Raw genomic sequence first — 21,892 nt, forward strand, 5'->3', positions numbered from 1 at the left:
TCCTTACGACCCGGGACAACACTGAGGCTGTATATGTTAGGGCTATGCTTTGACTCATTTATCGGCTCCAGGAGAGTCATCAGGTGGTGAGGTTGGGTACATTTGCGACACATATAGGAGCCAGTACATTGTAGTCGGGGATTCACCGCTCACCTATGGGTGTGGATATCCTATGTGATCTGATAAAATAATAGTGCATGGAATCTCTGGCCAGAGTATGAAATGTACGTTGGAGAAGGAGTTCTCCAATAGTACATGTGATGCCACTATTCATATGTGTCACATAGTTATCGAATTAATATACAACCCTCGATAAACTAATGGTTGCAGATTCGATCGGGATATATGAGATGAAGGGACCGTACTGTACGTTAATCATAATCGACTGGTTCTTGCACGCACTATCAGTGATACCTAGGGAATCATGGGGCGATGCTACTAGACGCTCTTACCATGATTCGATGGGTTTAATCAGAAATATGATTTCTGACATTCTCATGATCAATTGTTGATACATAGAATGGGGCAAATAAGGGTAAGCCCGAATAAAAGATTATGTCCTAAATCACAAGGAGTTGTGAACCCACGGCTAGCTGTATCCCTGAACCATTGAGGGTCACACAAGCACTGGATCATTTGTTCCCGTTGAGATAATAAATTCAAAGTGTTGAATTTATGAGATATTAAATTCAAGAAGTTGAATTTATGAAATTTAGAGAGAATAAATTCAAGAAGTTGAATTTATAAAATTTGAGAATTTAATTTATTAAACTCAAAAGTTGAGTTTATTAAATATTAAATTTTGGAGGTGATAAATTCAAGGAGTTGAATTTATAATTTAAATATTAAATTCAAATGTTGAATTTATAAGGGATTTAAATTAAATGTAATGGGTATATGTATAATGGGCTTGTAGGAGTACAAGACCAACATACATATTATTAAATTCTTAATTTGACTTTAAAATATAATTAATTAATTAAACTAGTTGAACTAGAATAATTAATTGATTAAGCCCATTAAGTATTTAATTTAATTAATGGGCCCTAAGCTTATATATATGTCTATTAGGCTTAGGGTTAAACACAATTCATTCACAATTTTTTGAAAAACCCTAGCCTCCACTAGACACCAAATTTTCGAAAATTCATCTCCCATCTCCTCTCAATTTTCGGGCATCCTCTCTTAGAAAAGAGGTTGAGTCGCCTCTTGAATTAATAATCTCAACGTAAAAACTTCTTCCAAATATTCTTTTGCTATTTTGAAGAGGAACAAATCTTCTATTCGTGGACCTGATTAGAAGAATAAATAAAGGAGTTTTTGAAAAAAGTTCGTGGGGATTTCATCAAGAGCTATATCCGCCTATACCGGATTAGTTGGAGCAAAATGAAAATTGTTCGCCAAAGGTAAAATTTTTAAACATCCTATGTATATTTAATTTATAAAACCATACGAATGCTCAAACAAATATATTTTGATTGTTAAAATAAAATAAAAATTTTAAACTTCCGCTGCGTTTTGGGCACGAAAAAACTGAGATCCAACAGTGATATCATAACCATGTTTTCTATATCGTATGGTTTTAAATCATATTGAATAATTTATTTCTAACCACACAAGAAAATTTTTCAGAAAATTGATGCACCATAAAAAATTTTATTTTTCCAAAAATTAAAAAAAAATTAATGGGGCTGCCCGGAACTGTTCCGGGCAGTGCACTGTACGCACAGTGTCGCGCACGCGGCGGCTGCGCGGCATGCGGAACGTCCGCACACTGCGCGCACAGGGCCCCTGCTGCTGCCCGAAACGTTCGGGCAGTGCGGGCGGCTGCCCGAGAGTGTCTCGAGAACCGTGCTGGTTGATGCACTTGAATTTTTTGGGCCTAGAGTGTAATTTTCTGTTTTTTCAAATGTTTGGGCAAAATTGATATTTTTGAAAATTGGTTCAATTTTTCTTTTGAAAAATTAATTTTTGAAAAATTAATAATTTTCTTGTAAAATAAATAATTAAAATATGATTTTAATTATTTATGGTAAAAATGAGTTTTACAAGAAATCAATTATTATTGATTTGATTGGAAATTAAATAAAGGTATTTATTTAATTTATTAAATGCTTTAATTATTGTGGTGGTTAATGATAAAATTATTAGATATATGATTTATCAGTTAATTAAATTTGTTTAATTAATTTATGTTAATATTTGATATTAAATGCATGAAGGATGATCGAAAGCCTTGACCAATGTGTTAGGTGTAAGTTAAGATATTTTATTGTTTTATTTATTTTGTTAATATTTGATATTATTAATGTGGGCCTGGTTTATAGCATGTTCCCACCTCCATGAGATGTATCCTTTATGTGCCATGGCTATTTAAATGTAATTATTAGAAATAGTGAGAGATCAAGACTGGAAGATGGTGAGCCCGATGAGCAAGATGAAGACATGTAGAATATTGGAAGCTCTTGTAATAATTGCTTTTGCATCCCTGCATTCATCTAGGTTTTGGACATGGTTCCATGTATGACTCACATGGATCTAATAGTGTTGGCGATCAATCATCCTTATTTATTGTTAAATGTCATATTATGATATATATGTGATATATAGTAGTATGCATGTATGTATATTATTAGATAATATAGTTGCATGAATCCGGAAAACATACAAACTCGTGGCACGCGATTTTAAATTAAAATGATGAGACAATTTTAAAATTAAAATCCCTCATTTTGAATATGACTCAAAATTTATATCAAACCGTAAAAGTAAAAATTAAAAGAGTTTAATTTTTCCTTGCCTTCCATCAACAGCGGTTGCATGTTGATCGCTACCCGCGGACAGTGTCTGGCTCATATTATTGGGGAGGCCTGGACTCCGGAAAGCTGTGACTTCCACCGGACATATGATGTGAATTGAGTGGAACTCCCATGACTTCGGCTCATATTATTGGGGGATTTCATGGCGACCGTCCACTACAATTCAATATTGATGGGTTGGTTTGACACGTGAAAATAAACGGCGTCACATTATCAGGTCCTTATTAAACGTGAGGTAAAACACGCGGAGGTTGCATAGGGATGCAATTGGATTCTACCTTTTAGAAATTATAATTGGCTGATATTATTCGGGATTATAATTGGCTAATTGGACTCTACGTGCTCATTAAGGAAATACGATTTCCTTTTTTCATCATAGTGTGGTGGAAATGTCAAAATAGTGGGAGGGAGATTTATAAAATAAAATCCATATTTTATATCTTAAAATTATTTTAAAATAATCAGCAACAATTATTCTGTTTTCATATCAGTATATTTTCGATTTCTTCACGTAATACATATTTGTTATTAACAAGCTAACCGAACCAAACTTTCAAGATTGGTTGAGAAATTGTTCTGAATTCGAAGAAAATGCATACACACTAATTTCAGTCCCGTTGAACTGACAAAGCATGTAAGATGGTAGGACCATAGTATGCAAGCTAAAGTGTAACATGCTCGCTTTTATGTCAAATGAACTATAGGGACAGTTTGAGGAAATGTTGAATGCTACTGACATTCGAATGCACTTGCAAGAGTTGTATGGTACATGAAACTCATACGATGATACACACTAGTTTCAAGGAGCTCATGACTACACACATGCAAGATGGGGCTCTGGCCCATGAGCATGGTGTACATATGACTGGGCTTATTTAAAATGTGGTGGGCCTGGAATATGTGATTCCTAATGAATTACTTGATGACATCAATTTGTTGTCTTTCTCTTCCTCATTTGACGAGATTATGGTGAACTTCAATTTGAATAAGATAGATGATAGCCTTGAAGAGCTAGTCAATACCCTTATGACTTATGAGATCACCATAAAGAGAAAAATATTGTTTTTCTAATGGGCCTCTCATCAGACGAAAAATGGCCCACAAAGTAAGGGAAAGAAATGTTATGTCCCTCAAAAGAAAAACAAACCCAATAAGAGGCAAAGTCTGAAGGACACTTAAATGGCATACAAAGCTCGATAAGTCAGAACATATATATTTCACTGCAAGAAGTCTGGACATAAGAAATTATATACGTCATAAATGTTCTGAAAATGATAAGTGAATGTCCAAGTAAACATGATTCCAACAATAAACAAAAGAAAGTTAGATGATCCAAATCCAGCACAAATATGGCACGCTAAACTAGGACATATTTCCCAAAGAAAGATGCATAAGCTGGTAGGAGAAGACATGCTTGACTTGTCAGACAAATTCTCTACCTACTTGTAAATCATGTCTATAAGGAAAAATGAACAAGACTCCATTCAATGGAAACGTGGAACGTGCGCATGGTCTACTGGATTTGATCCACACAGACGTTTGTGGCCCGCTAAGTGTTAGCACAAAATATGGGTGATCCTACTTCATTACCTTTACTGATGACCATTTGAAGTATTGGTATGTTTATTTGATGAAACACAAATCTGAAGCATTTGAAAAGTTCAAGAATTCAGATCCGAAGTAGAAAATCAGCTAGAAAGAAGTATTAAAGCACTTCGATCTGATCGAGGTGGAGAATACTTGAGTGCTGAATTTTTGGGTTATCTAAAAGAGAATGTGATTCTCTCACAGTGGACTCCACCAGCAACAACACAATTGAATGGTGTTTCTGAACGTTGAAATCAAACCTTGATGGACATGGTTCGATTTATGATGGGATTCACTGAATTTCCTACATCGTTTTGGGGCTTTGCGCTTGAAACTGCGGCAATGTTGTTGAATAATGTCCAAACTAAAGCAGTGGATAAAACACCATGTGAGATATGGATGGGAAAAATCCCAAATATTCTTACATGAGAATATGGGGATATCCTGCTTACATGAAGCAGATAGTGGGAGACAAATTGGATTGTAGATCCACTTTGTGCTACTTCATAGGATATCCAAAGTATTCTGTTGGATATTATTTCTATCATCCCAATAAAGCAAAAGTACCTTTTTGGAAAAGGAATTTCTATTAGATAGAAAAGACAAGATGATAGAACTTAAAGAAATTCAAGATACTCCCTCAACTATAGAAGTTGAACCTATTTCCCAACAACCAGTAGTTGAAATACAAGCTCCTAGAAGGTCTGATAGGGTTATTAGACCACCTGCAAGATATATGCTTCTTCATGAACAAAGACATGATGAGCATTGTGTTGGATGTGATCCAATGAATTTCAAAGAAGCAATATCTGATACTGATTCAACCAAATGGCTTGAAACCATGCAGTCAAAAATGGACTCTATGTATTCAAACCAAGTCTGGACATTAGCGGATCCACCTGAGGGAATCATTCCCATAGGATGCAAATGAATCTACAAAAGAAAGCTTGGGGCGGATGGGAAGATAATGACCTTTAAAGCAAGACTGGTTGCAAAAGGTCATACTCAAAGGCAAGGAATTGACTATGAGGAAAATATTTCACCAGTTGCTATGTTTATGTAAAGGCCTAAAAATCCTTACTTGAAAATTTGCGGAAAAATTTAATATTTTCTTTTAAACTAAATAAAATATTCAGTTCATAAAATAAACTGTTAAATAACGTATCATGTTTAAAAATAGCAGCGGAAGAAATTAATGTTGTAAAAATAACTGTAAAAAAAAAAATTTCCGACGGTAGATAAAAATGTTTGAGCGATAACAATAATAAATGTTGTAAAGTGAGGTCCTCGGGTCCCACTACTGCCGACTCGAGCTGGCTCACTGATCCCCGCCCTCGGTCCCGACATCATCAGTACCTACAACAATCAAGTCTAGTGAGCCTAAAGACTCAGCATGCATGTATCGTAAATAACAAGTAAATAAATAATAAAGTCGCATGCAAGTGAAAATTTCCTACAATGAGGTGTAACGTAAAATATCATTTCACTGGTAATTATAGTACGTGCATAACTGAACTGAAAATATCATAGTGAAAATGTTTGCTCCTTGGAGCCCTGTAATGAAATAACTTGTAATAATTTTCTGGTGAGATTATGGTCTACGCAAGTGGTCCCTGAACTGAGCTGAACTGACCGGTAACTGACGACCGGGTGAAATAATAATCCCATGACCGGTAACTGACGACCGGGTGAAGTAATAATCCAATGACCGGTAACTGGCGACCGGGTGAAGTAATAATCCCATGATAGTAAAGTGACCACAAGCAATATCGCATAAATCTCAAAATGAATATTTTGCACGTAATATAATTAAATAACATAATTGAATATGAACAATTTCGATTTTCTTGCATTAAAATCATGTACTTGCGATATTTAAAAATACCTATATGGCTTGATTGAAGAGTGAATGAAGATATAAACATGCCTTGGTTTGTTTTGACAGAAAACAAACGAAATAACGACGCGGCGTGGCTGAGACTGAGTGCTCTTCACTTTCTAATTTTTCCTCTCTTAATTCCTTTAAACCAAGCATGCACCATAATTATTATAATAGCGTAAAAATCATGAACGTGATGCATGAACATTTAAAATATCGTGATTTGTGCTCAGGGCGCTGCTAGGACTAAAATCTCACCCCGAGTGCAAAATGACCATTTTGCCCCTATAAACCCAAAAATTATCGTTTCAACCCTGGACCTCTAAAATTGACCCGAAGCTTACCAAACTCCTTAAAATGTCCCAAAACATTTTTAAAAGTTTTCCTAGATGTAAACTCGAGTCCATAAACCAACTTAATCTATTCGTTTTAAAACTTGGACCGGAGTCCCGGTTTTAACCCGAATCGAACCAAAACTCACCCAAATTTTTCTCAACTTTTTATCACACTTTAAAATTATCCTAAAGACCCTAAAACCTCAAGGCCCGACCTCTAATTTTTTTCGAACCACCCTAGACATGCTTCTTTTTTTTTTTACACTAAAAGGACCAATCCCATTCCTCCAGCTTGTATTTTACGCCCATAATTCACACCTAAACACTTGACCGCAAATTTTCAAGTAAGGATTTTTAGGCCTTTACAGTTGGTATCAGAGCCGACCTCTCTTAGTACGGTGTGGTTCGGGGACGAACCAAGCGGAAGCTGGTGGGCATGTGAGGCCCGGGGCCGAAGAGGGCGGGGGGTGATCGCCGGTGCCATCAGTTGCACGGACAATGAGCGGCTCCTGGCAAGCTTCTAGGTGGAGAGAACATGAATGAACCGATCCCACACGGGAATGAGAGGGATTCCGAGACTGTTCAATGTAATGGACTGTACAGTTGAAGAGGGCTTAAAAGATTTGATTTGTACTACTCATACCACGAAGGTGCATCTTCTTTTCGGTAGCTCATCACATAAGAACTCCAAAGTTAAGCGTGCTTGACTTAGGGCAATTCTAGGATGGGTGACCTCCTGGGAAGTTTCCTAGGGTGCGTGTGAGTGAGGTCATAAGCACGCTGGAAAGACTCGTCTTGGTACAGTGAGGACAGTCGTCGAATCCGGGGCATTTCAGTTTAAGTCCATTAGAATACTACTAGCCATAGTAGCATGGTATGACTATGAGATATGGCAAATGGATGTAAAGACTGCATTCCTCAATGGAGACATCAAAGAAGAAATTTATATGTCTCAACCTAAGGGATACACATCAGTAGGAAGTTAGCATAAGGTATGCAAACTTCTGAGATCAATATATGGTCTCAAGCAGGCATCAAGGAGTTGGAACCTCATATTTGATAGCACTATCAAAGAGTTTGTTTTTTGCTAAGAATCTGAGGAACCATGCGTGTACAAGAAAGTTAGTGGGAGTGCAGTGACATTCCTAGTACTTTATGTTGATGACATCCTACTCATTGGGAATGATGTAGGATTACTGTAATCAACTAAAGTATGGTTAGCAAGTACATTCTCCATGAAAGACATGGGTGAAGCATCATATGTATTAGGAATACAAATCTATAGAGATAGATCAAAGAGGATGTAGGGACTCACCCAAGCTACTTATATCGATACCATTTTGAAGCGAGTCTCTATGGAAGAGTCCAAGAGAGGATGTTTACCAATGTGTCATGGTGTTACTCTATCTAAAGCTATGTGTCCCAAAACTGATGAAGAGAAAGAGATGATGACACGTATTCCATATGCGTTAGCCATTGGTAGTATCATGTATGGTATGATATCATCACGTCCTGATGTTGCTTACGCTCTGAGTCTTACAAGCAGATATCAGGCGAACCTTAGTCAATGCATTGGAAGGCCGTGAAAGATATTCTTAAGTACATGAGAAGGACTAAGAACTTGTTCATGGTCTATGGGGGTGGAGAATTGAAATTGGAATGCTACATTGATTCTAGCTTCCAATGTGACGTAGATAATTCGAAATCGACCTCTGGTTTTGTATTCATGCTAAATGGTGCGGCTGTCTCTTGGAAAAGTTCCAAGCAAGACACCGTTGCGGATTTTACCACTGAAGCTGAATACATTGCTGCATTTTCTGCAACCAAAGAGACAGTTTGGATGAGGTTTTTGTCCAAAAGTTGGGTGTTATTCCTAATGGAGTTGATCAAGTACCGTTGTACGGCGACAACACAGGTGCTATTGCGCAAGCAAAGGAACCAAGGTCTCATCAGCGATCCAAACATGTACTGAGGAAGTTCCACATCATACGGGAGATTGTGGGAAGAGGAGACATATCAGTTGAAGGAGTCCCTTCTGCAGATAATGTTGCTGATCCACTTACAAAGCCCTTGCCAGGACCATTGTTTGTAAAGCATCGCGAAGCAATGAGATTAAAGTTTATGGGTAGTTGGCTTTAGGACAAGTGAGAGATTGTTAGAGTAGATGCCCTGCAAGCCAACTGTTGGCTAGAGATTTTATTGACTCAGTTGTAAAAAATAATCTTTATTTTAATATAATTTAACTTTTAATGGTTTCGTTTCACTTTATCTGTATACCCATGCGATCAGCATAGATAAAGTCCTTGATTATACTTTAATACAAATGAATCGTAATTCGATGTTGAAACTAATTTGTAGACACTGCATATTCTAAATTCGTTCCTAGTCGATTCAGCCGCCTAAAACATGGATAAAGGTCGCTTGAGCTCGAGACTAGCATCTCTGTGTACTGCGTTTTTTGGTAAGGGCATAGAGATGTTCAAACATGTAGATTGGTAGTCATATGATCATTACACCGAAAAACCCTCCCTCGGACTTTCCAAGTGGTTATCATTCATCGAGAGGATAAGTTCATGGTTATGATTGTACACCATTAGTCCTTACGACCCGAGACAACAATGAGGCTCTATATGCTAGGGATGTGCTTTGACTCGTTTACCGGCTTCAGGAGAGTCATCAGGTGGTGAGGTTGGGTACAGTTGTGACACATTTAGGATCCAGTGCATTGTAGTTGGGGATTCACCGCTCACCTATGGGTGTGGATATCCTATGTGATCTGATAAAATAATAGTGCATGGAATCTCTGGCCAGAGTATGAAATGTACATTGGAGAAGGAGTTCCCCCATAGTACATGTGATGCCACTATTCATATGTGTCACATAGTTATCGAATTAATATACAACCCTCGATGAACCAATGGTTGCAGATTCGTTCGTGATATATGAGATGAAGGGACCGTACTGTACGTTAATCATAATTGCCTGATTATTGCAGGCACTATCAGTGATACCTAGGGAATTATGGGGCAATGCTACTTGACGCTCTTACCATGATTCGATAGGTTTAATCAGAAATATGATTTCTGACATTCTCATGATCAATTGTTGATACATATAATGGGGCAAATAAGGGTAAACCCGAATAAAAGATTATGTCCTGAATCACAAGGAGTTGTGAACCCATGGCTAGCTGTATCCCTGAACCATTGAGGGTCACACAAGCACTGGATCATTTGTTCCCGTTGAGAGAATAAATTCAAGGAGTTGAATTTATAAAATTTGAGAATTTAATTTATTAAACTTAAAAGTTGAGTTTATTAAATATTAAATTTTGGAGGTGATAAATTCAAGGAGTTGAATTTATAATTTAAATATTAAATTCAAATGTTGAATTTGTAAGGGATTTAAATCTACTTATTATAAAGCGCAATCATCTTCAGGTTGGCCAGTTTTCGTCCGGTGACATGTCTCAATCGCTACAGGTGTCTCTTAAACCGCATTACTACCTTGGCCCAAAACCACGTGTTATGCACTCTGTCATCCACCTTACCCTTTCCCCTCCGGTTGCAGTTGACCCCTGTACTTTTTACTCTCTTCCTTCTCATTTCTCATTTTGTTTCGGCTCTTGCCTTCCCCCCATCTCTGAGAGCCTCTCCGCCATTTTTAGAGCGCTGCTTCCAGGAACCTCCCGTCTAACCGCGCTGTTGGAGTCGTCTTTCTCTCAGCGTCGCGGTTCTCCTTCCACAGCGTTCCTTCTCCGGGCATTCGGCTTCACCGCTGATGCGTTTTTCCTCGTCTTCTGCAAGTCGGTGGTCTTCCTGCGCCGTTTCGGTCTGCTCTTCTCTCCTCTCTATCGTGCTTTCATGCCTTTTAAATTTGCTTAACCGAGCTTCTACTGTGCTTCTTCTCCAGCTCCTCGGCGTCACCGCTACTGCGTCTCGTCTCGACTTCTGCAAATCGGTGGCTTTCTTGTGACGCTTCGGTCTGTCCTCTTCGCCTCTCTCTCTTGTTTGCCTGCATATGAAACTTGCTTCTTCTTTGTTTGGCCAGGTCGTGCACCATGCTTTCACATCATCTGCTTATAGATAAAATGCAATATGTGCACACTTATCTACCCTAGATGAGGTAAAGAGCATTCATATATGATAAAAAAACGCTTAGGAAGAAATCATGTTCTCCTTCCTAAAAAATTTTAAAACAATATTTTATGTATACGTGTGGTGTATCATATATATGAAGCCATGAAAACATAACAGAGATGTCAATCTTCTGTACCACATTGTAGCTTGACCAAGGTCCGTTAGGAAAGTTATTACTTTTTATCACAAGACCACCACTACCCAAATTTGAAGCATACTCTTCTATGTGCTTACGTATTTCCACTCCATTTAGAATCAATCACGGGCACAACACCCAACATACAGAACCTAAAATGGCTATCTGGATTAAGATAATCTGGTTATACAAACATGTTACTCCTCAATTAACTTCCAAACCGCATTAATCGAACACAATATAAATTAACTACATTTTTCGTGCCACCACAATACATAAGAAACACTGTTCATACCCAAGAAACAAAAAGATAAAAGGGAACAAAAAAAAAAGCCCAAGGTGAGATATTGCCATGTAACAGGAAAAATCACTCAGTAAGTTTCGTGGGGCGGAACAAGCGGCCCATCACGCTGGAATTAGAATTACATAACCATATCAGAAGCTTTTCGATGGCACCCTACATTAGGCAACATCAACCAACAAAAGTATCGTATTGATGTCCTCTGACCAAACAAGAAATTGCCATCAACTACTGCAAGTTCTGAAACTTATTGCAACACAATCTATGAATATACAATAAAAAAATGGTGTACCCACCCATAGATTCCCTTTAATTGTTGTATTTAAGCTTTCAGCTAGATTCCTTTGTTGCTCGTCACTGAACAAGCAATAAATGTTTTGGTAACCCCACATGGCCGACCAAGAGCTTGCTTCGATGGAACAAAAACATAAGGCACATTCTGAACTCAAAGGGAATTTGAAATGCTTACTAAGTTTGAGAGATTGTCCACACAAAAGACTAGAATATAATCGGAATTTCAAAAACTCGATGCACCACCGAAAGTAATGTGACAAAGCTGTTAACGTATGTCCCAAAATAAGAAATCAAAGCGCAAAACACTCAAGAAACTAACTCAACAGCCACCATTGCACAATACAAATGTTTACTATTTGTCGGCAACATTAAGATATTTTCTGCTTGCCTAATAGACAATTGGTCCGCGCATATACTTTGTTTTACTAATGCTTCACCTATTTGTATTTGTTCCTATTTGCACCATATATGTTGGCAACCACAAAATTAAATTGCTTCGTAAGGGAAATTCTCCAAATCCAAAACTCTCACGAACTAAGTTTTCTAACATTTGTTGTCTAAAATTTTAAATGGGTTCATCTCACTGGATATTGATTTTATTTTGTTGCTTGTCTACATTGTTTCCACCTTCGTCCACATAAGGATCCACTGTATCAGCCCGTCCGTGCTCCAGCTGCATAGTACATATTGCTAAAAAACGTTTAGCTCTTCGACTCGCTTCCTATACAAGTCCGTTTGTTTATTACAACTTTTTAACTACTTGTTATTTTGCAACGCCATGCTTCGTTCGGCTTCAACCTAAGCTTAAAAACCACTAGCCTATTAAAATTTGCTTTGGTTTACGATGTACTACACTTTATAGTTTTGTGCATGCGTAAATTAGGCATGTCTATGTCGTCTTGTTTTACCTTACATTTTCCTGTTTTTGCCGCTGTAGATATACAGTAGCTCAAATGGCTTCCTCATAGCAATGTGCTTTATTCTGGCTCTTTAGTCCTCGGTAAATTTATCCACGTTCAGATTTTACTATTTCTTGTTGTTTCATTATTCAGCCTGGTTATTATGCCACGCAAAATTATCGAACATGGCTCGGAAATCACTACGACCACAAAGCTTCGTAAAAGGAAGTATGCTTGTTTACAAGAACATAGGTTAGCAAAAAACTCTAGGCGAAGAGTGGATGGACGAACACCAATATTGAGCACAGATGATGCAGAAAATGTTTACGTCGACGCAATGACACATATAGTATCCAGTCCTGATTTGCTTCCTGATGTGCCAAACTGTGAGTTTTGTCATGCACGTTTTGTTCGTCAGGGGAAATAAATATTTCCCCAACAGAAATGCCTTCTGATTTACTTCAACTGTATCTTTGTAATACTTCCGCCGCTAAAGAATTCAGAACCTGTGTACGCAGTTATAACAACATGTTTGCATTTACATCGATGAGCGTACACTGTGACCAATCTTTAGCAGCCAGAAACGATGGCATTTACACATTCCGTGTACAAGGTCAGGTTTACCACTTCTTGGACCAATTAATACCATCAAATAATGAACATCCAAAAAATTTACAACTTTATTTCTTTGACACTGAACATGAGACCTCAAATCGAATGTGTATTAGCTCAAAATTTAAAGAATCTATTGTTGAAAAAATAATTCGCATTCTGAAATTAAATCCATATGCAACCTTCTTCCAATCTCTAACAGTTTCCCTAACCTCGACAAATATAAAATTGCTTTACAATCTGATCCTATCATTGACCAACGCGTCTTCAAAAAACCTAATGTTTCTCAAATTGCTGGAATATGGCTCGAATCTAACGAGGATGACCAATTAACAAGCCAACACATTCAAGTATATCCTCAAGATAGTCACCCTCAAATAATCAAACAATATTTTGCTTGCTACGATCCTATGCAATATTTTCTTATTTTTGCAAACGGAGAACCTGGTTGGCATCGGAAAATTGAAAGATTAGATCACAGACAAAAAATGATGGCCCCTAGGCCACGATGCAGCGGATAAGCCCTCTACGACAATCAGAATCCCATAAATGCAAATTACTTTATGCATAATGAAATTCAAGGTAGCTTCAATTTACAATTATGTCAATTTCCAGTTCCAAATTTGGTTATGCAATCTTTAACTTTATTTGAACTTACTACGGAATTTTACCGCTTATATAGGTTCTTCAAAGGGCAACAACCAGAGGTTAACCGTATCATGCCGTGAGTATTACTGTTATAAGTTACAAATACGATAGAATGACAAGTCTTTCTTATTGCATACTGGCAGGCTTTTACAACAATATGTGGTTGATATGTACATCAAAATTGAAACTTCACAGTTAGATTTCTTTAGAACGAAGGATATTCAAGGACTTTTGCGAAACGATATATACCGTGGCTTACTAGATGGTATCGCACAGGGTTGTGAAATGGGTGTTGACGTTGGGAAACGTATAATATTGCCTTCTTCCTTTATTGGAGGACCGAGGGACATGCGTAAGAGGTACATGGACGCTCTAACTTTAGTGCAATGTTATGGAAAACCTGATATTTTTTTAACAATGACTTCAAACCCAAACTGGCCTGAGATAAATGCTTTGTGTTTGCCTTATGATGAAATACAAAACAAACCTGATTTGGTTGCTAGGATATTTCGTGCAAAACTCAAGGTTCTAAAAGAAGAGCTGCTTAATAAGGCAATTTTTGGCCGTGTTGTTGCTTACACTTACGTGATAGAATTCCAAAAAAAGGGCTTACCTCACCCTCATTTTCTTCTTATTTTGACTCAAGCAGCAAAAATAATTTGCCCCGACGCAATAGATAGGATTGTCTGCACAGAATTACCTGATCCACATACTCAGCCATATTTATTTTCGCTTGTTGTTAAGCATATGATGCATGGACCATGTGGCTCGCTAAATCCAACTTGTCCTTGTATGAAAAACAGTTCTTGCAGATTTAAATATCCTAAGGTTTTCTCGAAAATAACCAAATATGGAGCAAATTCATATCATATATACCGCCGCAGAAACAACAATCATAACATCAAGATTAGAGGTTCCTAGCTTGATAACCGGTGGGTTGTACCCTATAATCAATATCTATTGGCTAAATTCAATTGCCACATTAACGTTAAAATATGTTCAACTATTCAAGCTATAAAATATATCTACAAGTATATTTACAAAGGACATGGCAAATGTAATGCCTATGGGCTGTTCTCGATCCAACTGGCGAGAGTCGGTTATCCCATGGCCCATTACTCAATGACTCCTCCAGCCCAGGCACTGGAGTTTGTACCTCCCCAAACTCGAACCTAAGATCTCCTGGACATATAGATACTTAGCACAAGTCTGGCTCAATTGGTACCAGACTTGTGCTAAGTATCTATATGTCCAGGAGATCTTAGGTTCGAGTCTGGGGAGGTACAAACTCCAGTGCCTGGGCTGGAGGAGTCATTGAGTAATGGGCCATGGGATAACCGACTCTCGCCAGTTGGATCGGGAACAGCTCATGGGCATTACAACAAAATTTTATATACATTAGTTGCTGATGAAAAAGACAGTGCAACTGATTAAATTAAAAATTTCCAATCCGCAAGATGGATTTCGCCTCCTGAAGCTATTTAGCCGATTTTTAAGTTCGACCTTAACCATGTACATCCATCTGTAATATGCTTACCTATTCATTTAGAGAACGAACAATTAATAACTTTTCCTGCTAACCAATCATTATGCAATATTGCTAATAACCCCACATTAAAAAAAAAAACTATGCTAACGCAATTTTTCCACATGAACAATTACAATGACTATGCTAAAGAATTGAACTGCTTGTACGTTGAATTTCCTGAATACTTTACTTGGCATAGTGATTCAAAAGAATGGGAACCAAGAAAAAGACATGAGGTCATAGGTCAAATTTTTAGCTGTCGTCCTTCGGACGGTGAAAAGTTTTTCCTGAAGTCGTCGCTACTGCATGTTGGAAGAACTTTTTGTACATTCAAAGAGGCTGAACAAATCTTGGGGTTAATGAAAAATGATCATTCTGCTGATATGTGTCTCGAAGAGGCTACTGCTTACTTAATGCCTGCTGCTTTACGCCAGCTATTTGCAACCGTCCTTATTTATTGTAATCCTGCAAATCCAAGGCAGTTGTGGTCAAAGTTCGAAGGTTTCTTATCAAAAGATTTCGAACATAAACGAGATTATGCACCTTCTATAGTTAGACACAAAGTTTTAGACATTCTTTCTTATTATCTCCAATCGACGGGAAAGAGACTAGATGATTTCTTCTCTGCGACTGACGATGTCACTCTAGGTTTTGGCGACAGCTTGGACAAAGAATTAAGAACTGAACAAGACATAATTACACATGAAGAAGATATTTTGTTTGTTGCGCATTTAAATGAAGAACAAAAGATTGCTTACAATTGAATTATGTACCATGTTAACAACAATTTACCAAACGTATTCTTCGTCGACGGCCCTGGAGGTACCGGAAAAACTTTTTTATATAAAGCACTCCTCGCTATGACCCGCTCATCCGGTCACATAGCACTTGCTATAGCCACTTCAGGGGTTGTGGCATCTTTACTTCCAGGTGGGCACACTTCAAACTCGAGGTTTAAAATTCCACTAGATGAAAATGACGGGAAGCCTTGTAATATTAGCAAACAAAGTACACTTGCTCATTTAATAAAGTTAGCAAAATTAATTATTTGGGATGAAGCTACAATGGCTAAACGAAGTATTATTGAAAAATTTGACGCAATGTTAAGAGACATAATGGATTCATGCTCTTTTTTTGGCGGTAAAATTATTGTATTTGGTGGAGACTTTTGCCAAAAGCTTCCCATAATTCCTAAAGGTACTAAAGCTGATGTTATTGACGCTTCAATTGTTATGTCACCTTTATGGAGCCAATTTGATAAATTAAAGCGTACACAAAATATGCGAGCCTTACTCGGTCCCGACTTTTCTTCTTACTTGATGCGAGTTGGTGATGGACTTGAGGAAACTAACGACAAAGATGAAATCCAAATACCTCCTACAGCAAACATCTTGTTCACAGATGATTTTACATCTTTAAATGCTTTAATAGAAATGGTATTCCCAAATATCGATGACTGCAATTTAGACTTCTCTTTATTTGTTAAATGCGCCATACTTACTACAAGAAACGAATTTGTTAACGAGATCAACGATGTCCTAATTAATAAGTTTCACGGGGAAGGAACTACCTATTTTAGTTGTGATGATAACACAAGTAATTGTGTCGTACCAAACCAAGAAGAGTTGTTTCACAGATTAACTCCTCAAGGACTTCCTCCTCATAAACTAACTTTGAAAATAAATTCGCCAATCATTTTGCTAAGAAACATAAACCCAACTGAAGGACTTTGTAATGGTACGCGCCTTCTTTGCAAAGGTTTTAATACAAATGTTATTTATGCTGAAATCTCAGTCGAAATCCATGCAGGCAAGCCTGTTTTTATTCCTCGTATAACATTAGAAGCTCCATGCGATGACTTTTCAACTATTCCATTCAAGAGGAAACAATTTCCATTACGTCTACTTTATGAGATGACCATTAACAAAGCACAAGGCCAAACTTTAGATTTCGTTGGTGTCTATTTGAAAGAACCTGTTTTTTCACACAGCCAGCTTTATGTTGCGCTATCCAGAGCAAAAAGTCTAGAGCAATTAAAAGTACTTATCAGGCCACCCCTACCATTGTTTCAAAGCACTGACTACACAAATAACGGTGTATATCAAGATGTTCTATCGGCTACAAAGATTGTTTAATATAGGTAAACCCTAGGCAAATTATTTATCTAATTAATACACATTAATGTATTTGCATATATAATAGAATTGTGTCCACGTCATTGCCATATTTCAATTCTGATTTTTTATTTTTGTCCTCCAGCTTGATATTTATATTATTGGAGTTTGCGTTCAAAATAGGTTTTTTTTTACTCACATTACAGAGCCATGCTTTTATTTTGATCTTTCACTCCACTAAAACACAAAACATATTGTAATTAGCTATGCATTCCCAACAATTTGTCGCAGATTATCAATATTAATTACTTATAAATATTTGCTTCTTTCACAAAGTTAACTGTCAGCGTATTAGTATTAATCAAATTTTTTCCCCTCTTCTCTCACTTTTTAGATCTATGGAAGAGAAGTGCACTACATTTAGAAATCTGGAACTGGAGGCCCAAAGCTGGTTTGTCAAGGTCTTAGTTGCAGAAAAAACGCCAATTCGGTTCTTGAGATGGGGAAGGCTTGTTTTTGTTGATAAAGAGGTAAATTTATTCACTTTTTTTAACGTTTTTATTACCATTTAACGTTGTTCTCCTTACATAATTAGTTTGTGCAGAATGAAAGAATGCAGAGCATCATTTACGACCAAGATGTTGACCAATTAGACAAGTTACTCGACCTGTACAAAACTTATTACGTGGGGAATGCAAAAATTAGGGAAATAACAGGAAACACCCCAATCCTAGCAACTTCAAAACATCAAATGATCCTTAGCCGAAGCACTTACATAAGACGTACAGAGGAACATGAGCGCATACCAATTGAGCACATTTACCAGCTTACGTCGTTTGTACAACTTCCTGAACTGGCAGATGTTCCAACTAGGCAAATCAGTTGAGTATTTCGACAACCTATTTTAATATTTGTGCCTAATATATGATATACTTTCTCTTGCTTTATTGACAACGTTTTTCCCAGATTATCTCTGCAGTGTTATACATGTATTCCCACCACGGTTTGTTGAAAGAACTAAAAGAAATTTACAAGATTTTGTGATCGTCAAGGAAGAGTAAACTATTTACTTCTACCCCCATACTTTCGTTTTTCTCTAATTTAATATTTCTTCCACTTATGTTAGATGTAAAAAAAAACACTTTCACTACGCATACAGGCGAAGACCTTTGATCCTTACATTATGGGAAGAATTTTTGCAAAGTGAGGCACCCTATTTGAAAAAGAATGTTCACAACATGCCTATAGTTTTAGGGATGCGTCTCTCCGTAAACACTTTCTATGGTAAAATATTATTTAATGCTTACATTTTGTAAAATAAGTAAATGATATATTATAGTGCAATGTATCTAATTACAAACGCTTTTACTAACAAAAAAATATGTTGTCGTAGGGTTATCCATCGGAACGATACCAAGTAGTACTATTCTATTTGATCCTCCAATCTCAGAGGCTGAAGACTTGTAGTTGTGGTAATAAAGAACCTCAATTTTTACTCTTTCATTCTAAACTTTCTAAACTTATCATTCTTCCACACAAGAAATCTGTTAACTCCAGTTGCCTTTTAGCTCATTGATATTCACCTATTTTATTAGCCCCAACTTTCCTTGCATCTTCAACACTCATTTATGAAAAATTGTGCTACTATTCATAAATTTACTATAGTTATCTACAACTATACTACTTTTTACCTATACTAACTAGGATGAAACTTTCTTATTTATTATTGCCTGCAACTAACTTCACTCACAAAATAATTTACCATATTATCATTTTGAAATTGCAGGTATTAGTTAAATAAAATTTTCAAAACAACAATTTTCTACCGTTTTACATTCGTTTCTCCCATAATCTTAGCATTGTCGCAACTTATATTTGATCAAGTTACTATTACTTTACTTAAAATAGCATCAAACGAGAATAGCTGAAATTTTAGCTAAATTTTTAATTAGGTAAATATTTTTCTACTTATTCAGCGTTCCGTAGGATACGAGAGGAAAAAACCTATTCGCACAACAAAATGTATCTTTGTACGCGCTGATTGTAGCTAGATTTTCCTGAAACTCCTACTCTTTATTAATGTATTTTCTTGAAGCGTGGCGTAATCTTCATATTTTGGACTTTTTGTGACTCACACACAAACATTTTTCAGGATAAAAGCTAACAGACAATATGCAGACACTGTTATTTCTCAGAGATTGTACGAGAAAGTATACCTAAGTGTTGATCAGCCGTTTAATTTCCAGATTCGCAAGATCAGCCAAATCCTTAGCTTAGCCGAAACAATAATTGCACTGTTTTCCGTATATTCTTTTTAAATTTCTTTAAATGCCAAGCTTAAGTACTAATACAAACACATTTCATTCACAGCTTAAATTTTTTTGGGTAAAATTTGGGCTTAAAATCACAGATTCACAACATTGTCTGTACTTTTTAGCCTTTCAAACTTGTGCCAAATCTTGTGGAGCTGCTTACGGATACGAATTCACTTGCTTTTACTGCAACAATACTTTCCCAGGCCCAAAACCACCGTATGTTACCCCTCTGCCCTGAAAGCCTAAAACATCTGAGACTTATTTCATCTTTATAGATTACGCTTTCAGGCAGAATTATTTGACGGAACTGAAAATTTGACTGTATATGTGGAAAACTAGGAAGCACAGATGTTATTAGGTATGACAGGCGAAGAGCTCGTTGAAGTAGCCCAAGAGGTATACTCAGTTGCAAACATTTAAGTTCAATAAATGACGCCTACATTCTTTTAACTTTTGTTTCTCTTATCTAAAATAGGGAAGAGATTTTAGTCCCAACACCATTAATGAAAAGTTCAAAGATTGTCAATTCCTTTTTCCAAGTTAGGACATCAAGGAATGAGGCAAGAGGGAGACTATTTGTGCGAAATACAGTTACAGCGTGTCTTCCATCAGATGAATCATCGTCAGCTTCGCGTAGCTCTAGAGAAAAGAACTTACCTTCACATGTTCAAAAAGAGTTGCTGACCAGTATACCCATGCCTGATTCTCAGGAAAGCACTTCAACCACCCAGAAAGCGCATATCCTAGCAACTCTGTCGGAGCATCAAACCAGTTCAGCTACCAAAAGAAACTTCGACTTCGAAAGAGATATAACACAGAAAAGCCCAAAGCATGCTAAAAATGACTAAGGTACTTATATTGTGTATAATTTTAAAATTGTTTTGTTGGTAATTTCTTAAATATTTTATTATCCAAATAATTTACATGCCCGGGCTCCTGTGAAACATATAGACTGGAATGAATAAAAAAAGGGCTTGTATATATAAAATGTAACTGCTACTTACCTTAGGACAAACACAACATCTCATAATATTATAGTAGAAATAACATGTCTTCGCTTGGTTTTAGCTGACTAAATCATCTTTTTTTTAAACCTTAACTGACATAAGGCCTTATAAGCTCAACTGATGTTTGATAATATCACCTGGAGATATTATGGATATTTAAGCTAGGTATACTGGCTCGGTTGTCGATAAACTAAAAAAACTCATAACCCACTGCTTGCATCGATTCTTAAATATTTTATGTACACTTTAGGAAAGGTAAATGCACTAGGATGAAAATAGTAAATTTGTTTAATGTTGTAGGCTATGTCATATTAATACGATACTTTAAAAAATAGGAATATTTTATTTCATATGGATGTGTCTTTGAATGAACCTATACTTTGAACTATTGTTGATCTACAAGAAGTTGTTCAGCGGTGGCTATTTCATTCCAGGTAAAAAGATCTAACCAAAATATTTTTTTTAGTAGCTACCTGATCCCTTCTCTTGTAGGTTAGACAAAGTTGATTTAAAGTAGTTAAACAAATCAGAAGTGCTCATGTTAGAATGCATTCAGTGCGCCGAATCATTTACTTTGCCTCATTCAAACTCTATATTTGGGAGCAAGACGAATAAATTAAACCCATTACTATAATTTGTCCAATTTTAGATTACGTATGTTTACCTACTAACAAAGAATGGCTTTCGCTATTTTCCCACAAAATTACTAGGATGCCAAAACAACCAACATTTGATTTTCAAATGTGATCAATAATATTTAGTAGCTTGTATATTAGATCCAAAAGTCTTGCCATTCATATATAAATATGCAAGTAGTAATTTCTGCTTAATGATTCGAGCGAAAAAGGTAAATGTTCTGAATTGTTTTTTTTTTTTTTGGGTTAGCTGTTTGCATTGCAATCAATTGAGGTAATATAATTGGATGTTCTCATTGATTCTTTTTACAATTGCTTAAACTCCTACATTTGGCGACTCAGCATATATTACACGTCAGCTTATTTTTTATGGTATTTGGATTTTTTCCGCAGGCTTGAATCAACAGTTATCCACAAAGGTTCAACTATACTTACAATGATGAATGCAAAACAGCCCATTTTGTACTTTTTGGGTTTCTACTTTTGGAAAAAATTATGTAAATTTTATGTGAATTATGATGTGCTTATGTTACTTTACAAAATATGATATGGTACCTACATTTTGTTGTCCTTCGAGGAAAAATTGAAGATGTTCAACAATTTAAAGATATAATAATGGTACTTTAGATATGAACTCAAAGCTT

General features: G+C 36.5%; 1 protein-coding gene and 1 long non-coding RNA gene across 6 annotated transcripts; both read left to right on the forward strand.

The window, feature by feature from the left end:
• The first annotated feature begins 10,470 nt into the window (after nt 1–10,470).
• LOC140986943 (uncharacterized) lies at nt 10,471–14,348 on the forward strand. 2 transcript variants are annotated; one of them, XR_012177007.1, is made up of 5 exons: nt 10,471–10,602; nt 12,133–12,219; nt 12,908–13,002; nt 13,204–13,583; nt 13,684–14,348. It is a non-coding gene; the product is annotated as an uncharacterized lncRNA (long non-coding RNA). The 2 variants fall into 2 exon arrangements; XR_012177006.1 differs by lacking the exons at nt 10,471–10,602; nt 12,133–12,219 and having other exon boundaries at nt 12,803–13,002.
• A 1,180-nt stretch (nt 14,349–15,528) lies between these two features.
• Nucleotides 15,529–20,545, forward strand: LOC140986727 (replication protein A 70 kDa DNA-binding subunit B-like). Of its 4 annotated transcripts, none has more exons than XM_073455054.1 (7): nt 15,529–17,317; nt 17,686–17,821; nt 17,896–18,172; nt 18,258–18,348; nt 18,451–18,575; nt 18,685–18,763; nt 19,444–19,546. In XM_073455054.1, exons 2-6 carry the CDS (start codon nt 17,690–17,692, stop codon nt 18,756–18,758), a joined length of 699 nt encoding a protein of 232 aa, XP_073311155.1. In that variant the 5' UTR covers nt 15,529–17,317; nt 17,686–17,689; the 3' UTR covers nt 18,759–18,763; nt 19,444–19,546. The 4 variants fall into 3 exon arrangements, 1 of the variants encoding a protein (XP_073311155.1); XR_012176967.1 differs by lacking the exons at nt 18,258–18,348; nt 18,451–18,575; nt 18,685–18,763 and having other exon boundaries at nt 19,444–19,557; XR_012176965.1 differs by lacking the exons at nt 15,529–17,317; nt 17,686–17,821; nt 17,896–18,172; ... (2 more) ...; nt 18,685–18,763; nt 19,444–19,546 and adding exons at nt 19,644–19,822; nt 19,882–20,002; nt 20,082–20,545.
• The last annotated feature ends 1,347 nt before the right edge of the window (nt 20,546–21,892 follow it).

Source organism: Primulina huaijiensis, chromosome 10, assembly GCF_012295235.1.
Source record: "Primulina huaijiensis isolate GDHJ02 chromosome 10, ASM1229523v2, whole genome shotgun sequence".
Classification (NCBI taxonomy): domain Eukaryota; kingdom Viridiplantae; phylum Streptophyta; class Magnoliopsida; order Lamiales; family Gesneriaceae; genus Primulina; species Primulina huaijiensis.

What these genes read in the sequence shown, in the direction of transcription:
- LOC140986727 (XM_073455054.1), top strand. Translation starts at nt 17,690, where the DNA reads ATGGAAGAGAAGTGCACTACATTTAGAAATCTGGAACTGGAGGCCCAA. An exon ending in TGTTCCAACTAGGCAAATCA is followed by an intron (nt 18,173 to 18,257) that starts GTTGAGTATTTC and finishes CGTTTTTCCCAG; the next exon opens with ATTATCTCTGCAGTGTTATA. An exon ending in TTTGTGATCGTCAAGGAAGA is followed by an intron (nt 18,349 to 18,450) that starts GTAAACTATTTA and finishes CTACGCATACAG; the next exon opens with GCGAAGACCTTTGATCCTTA.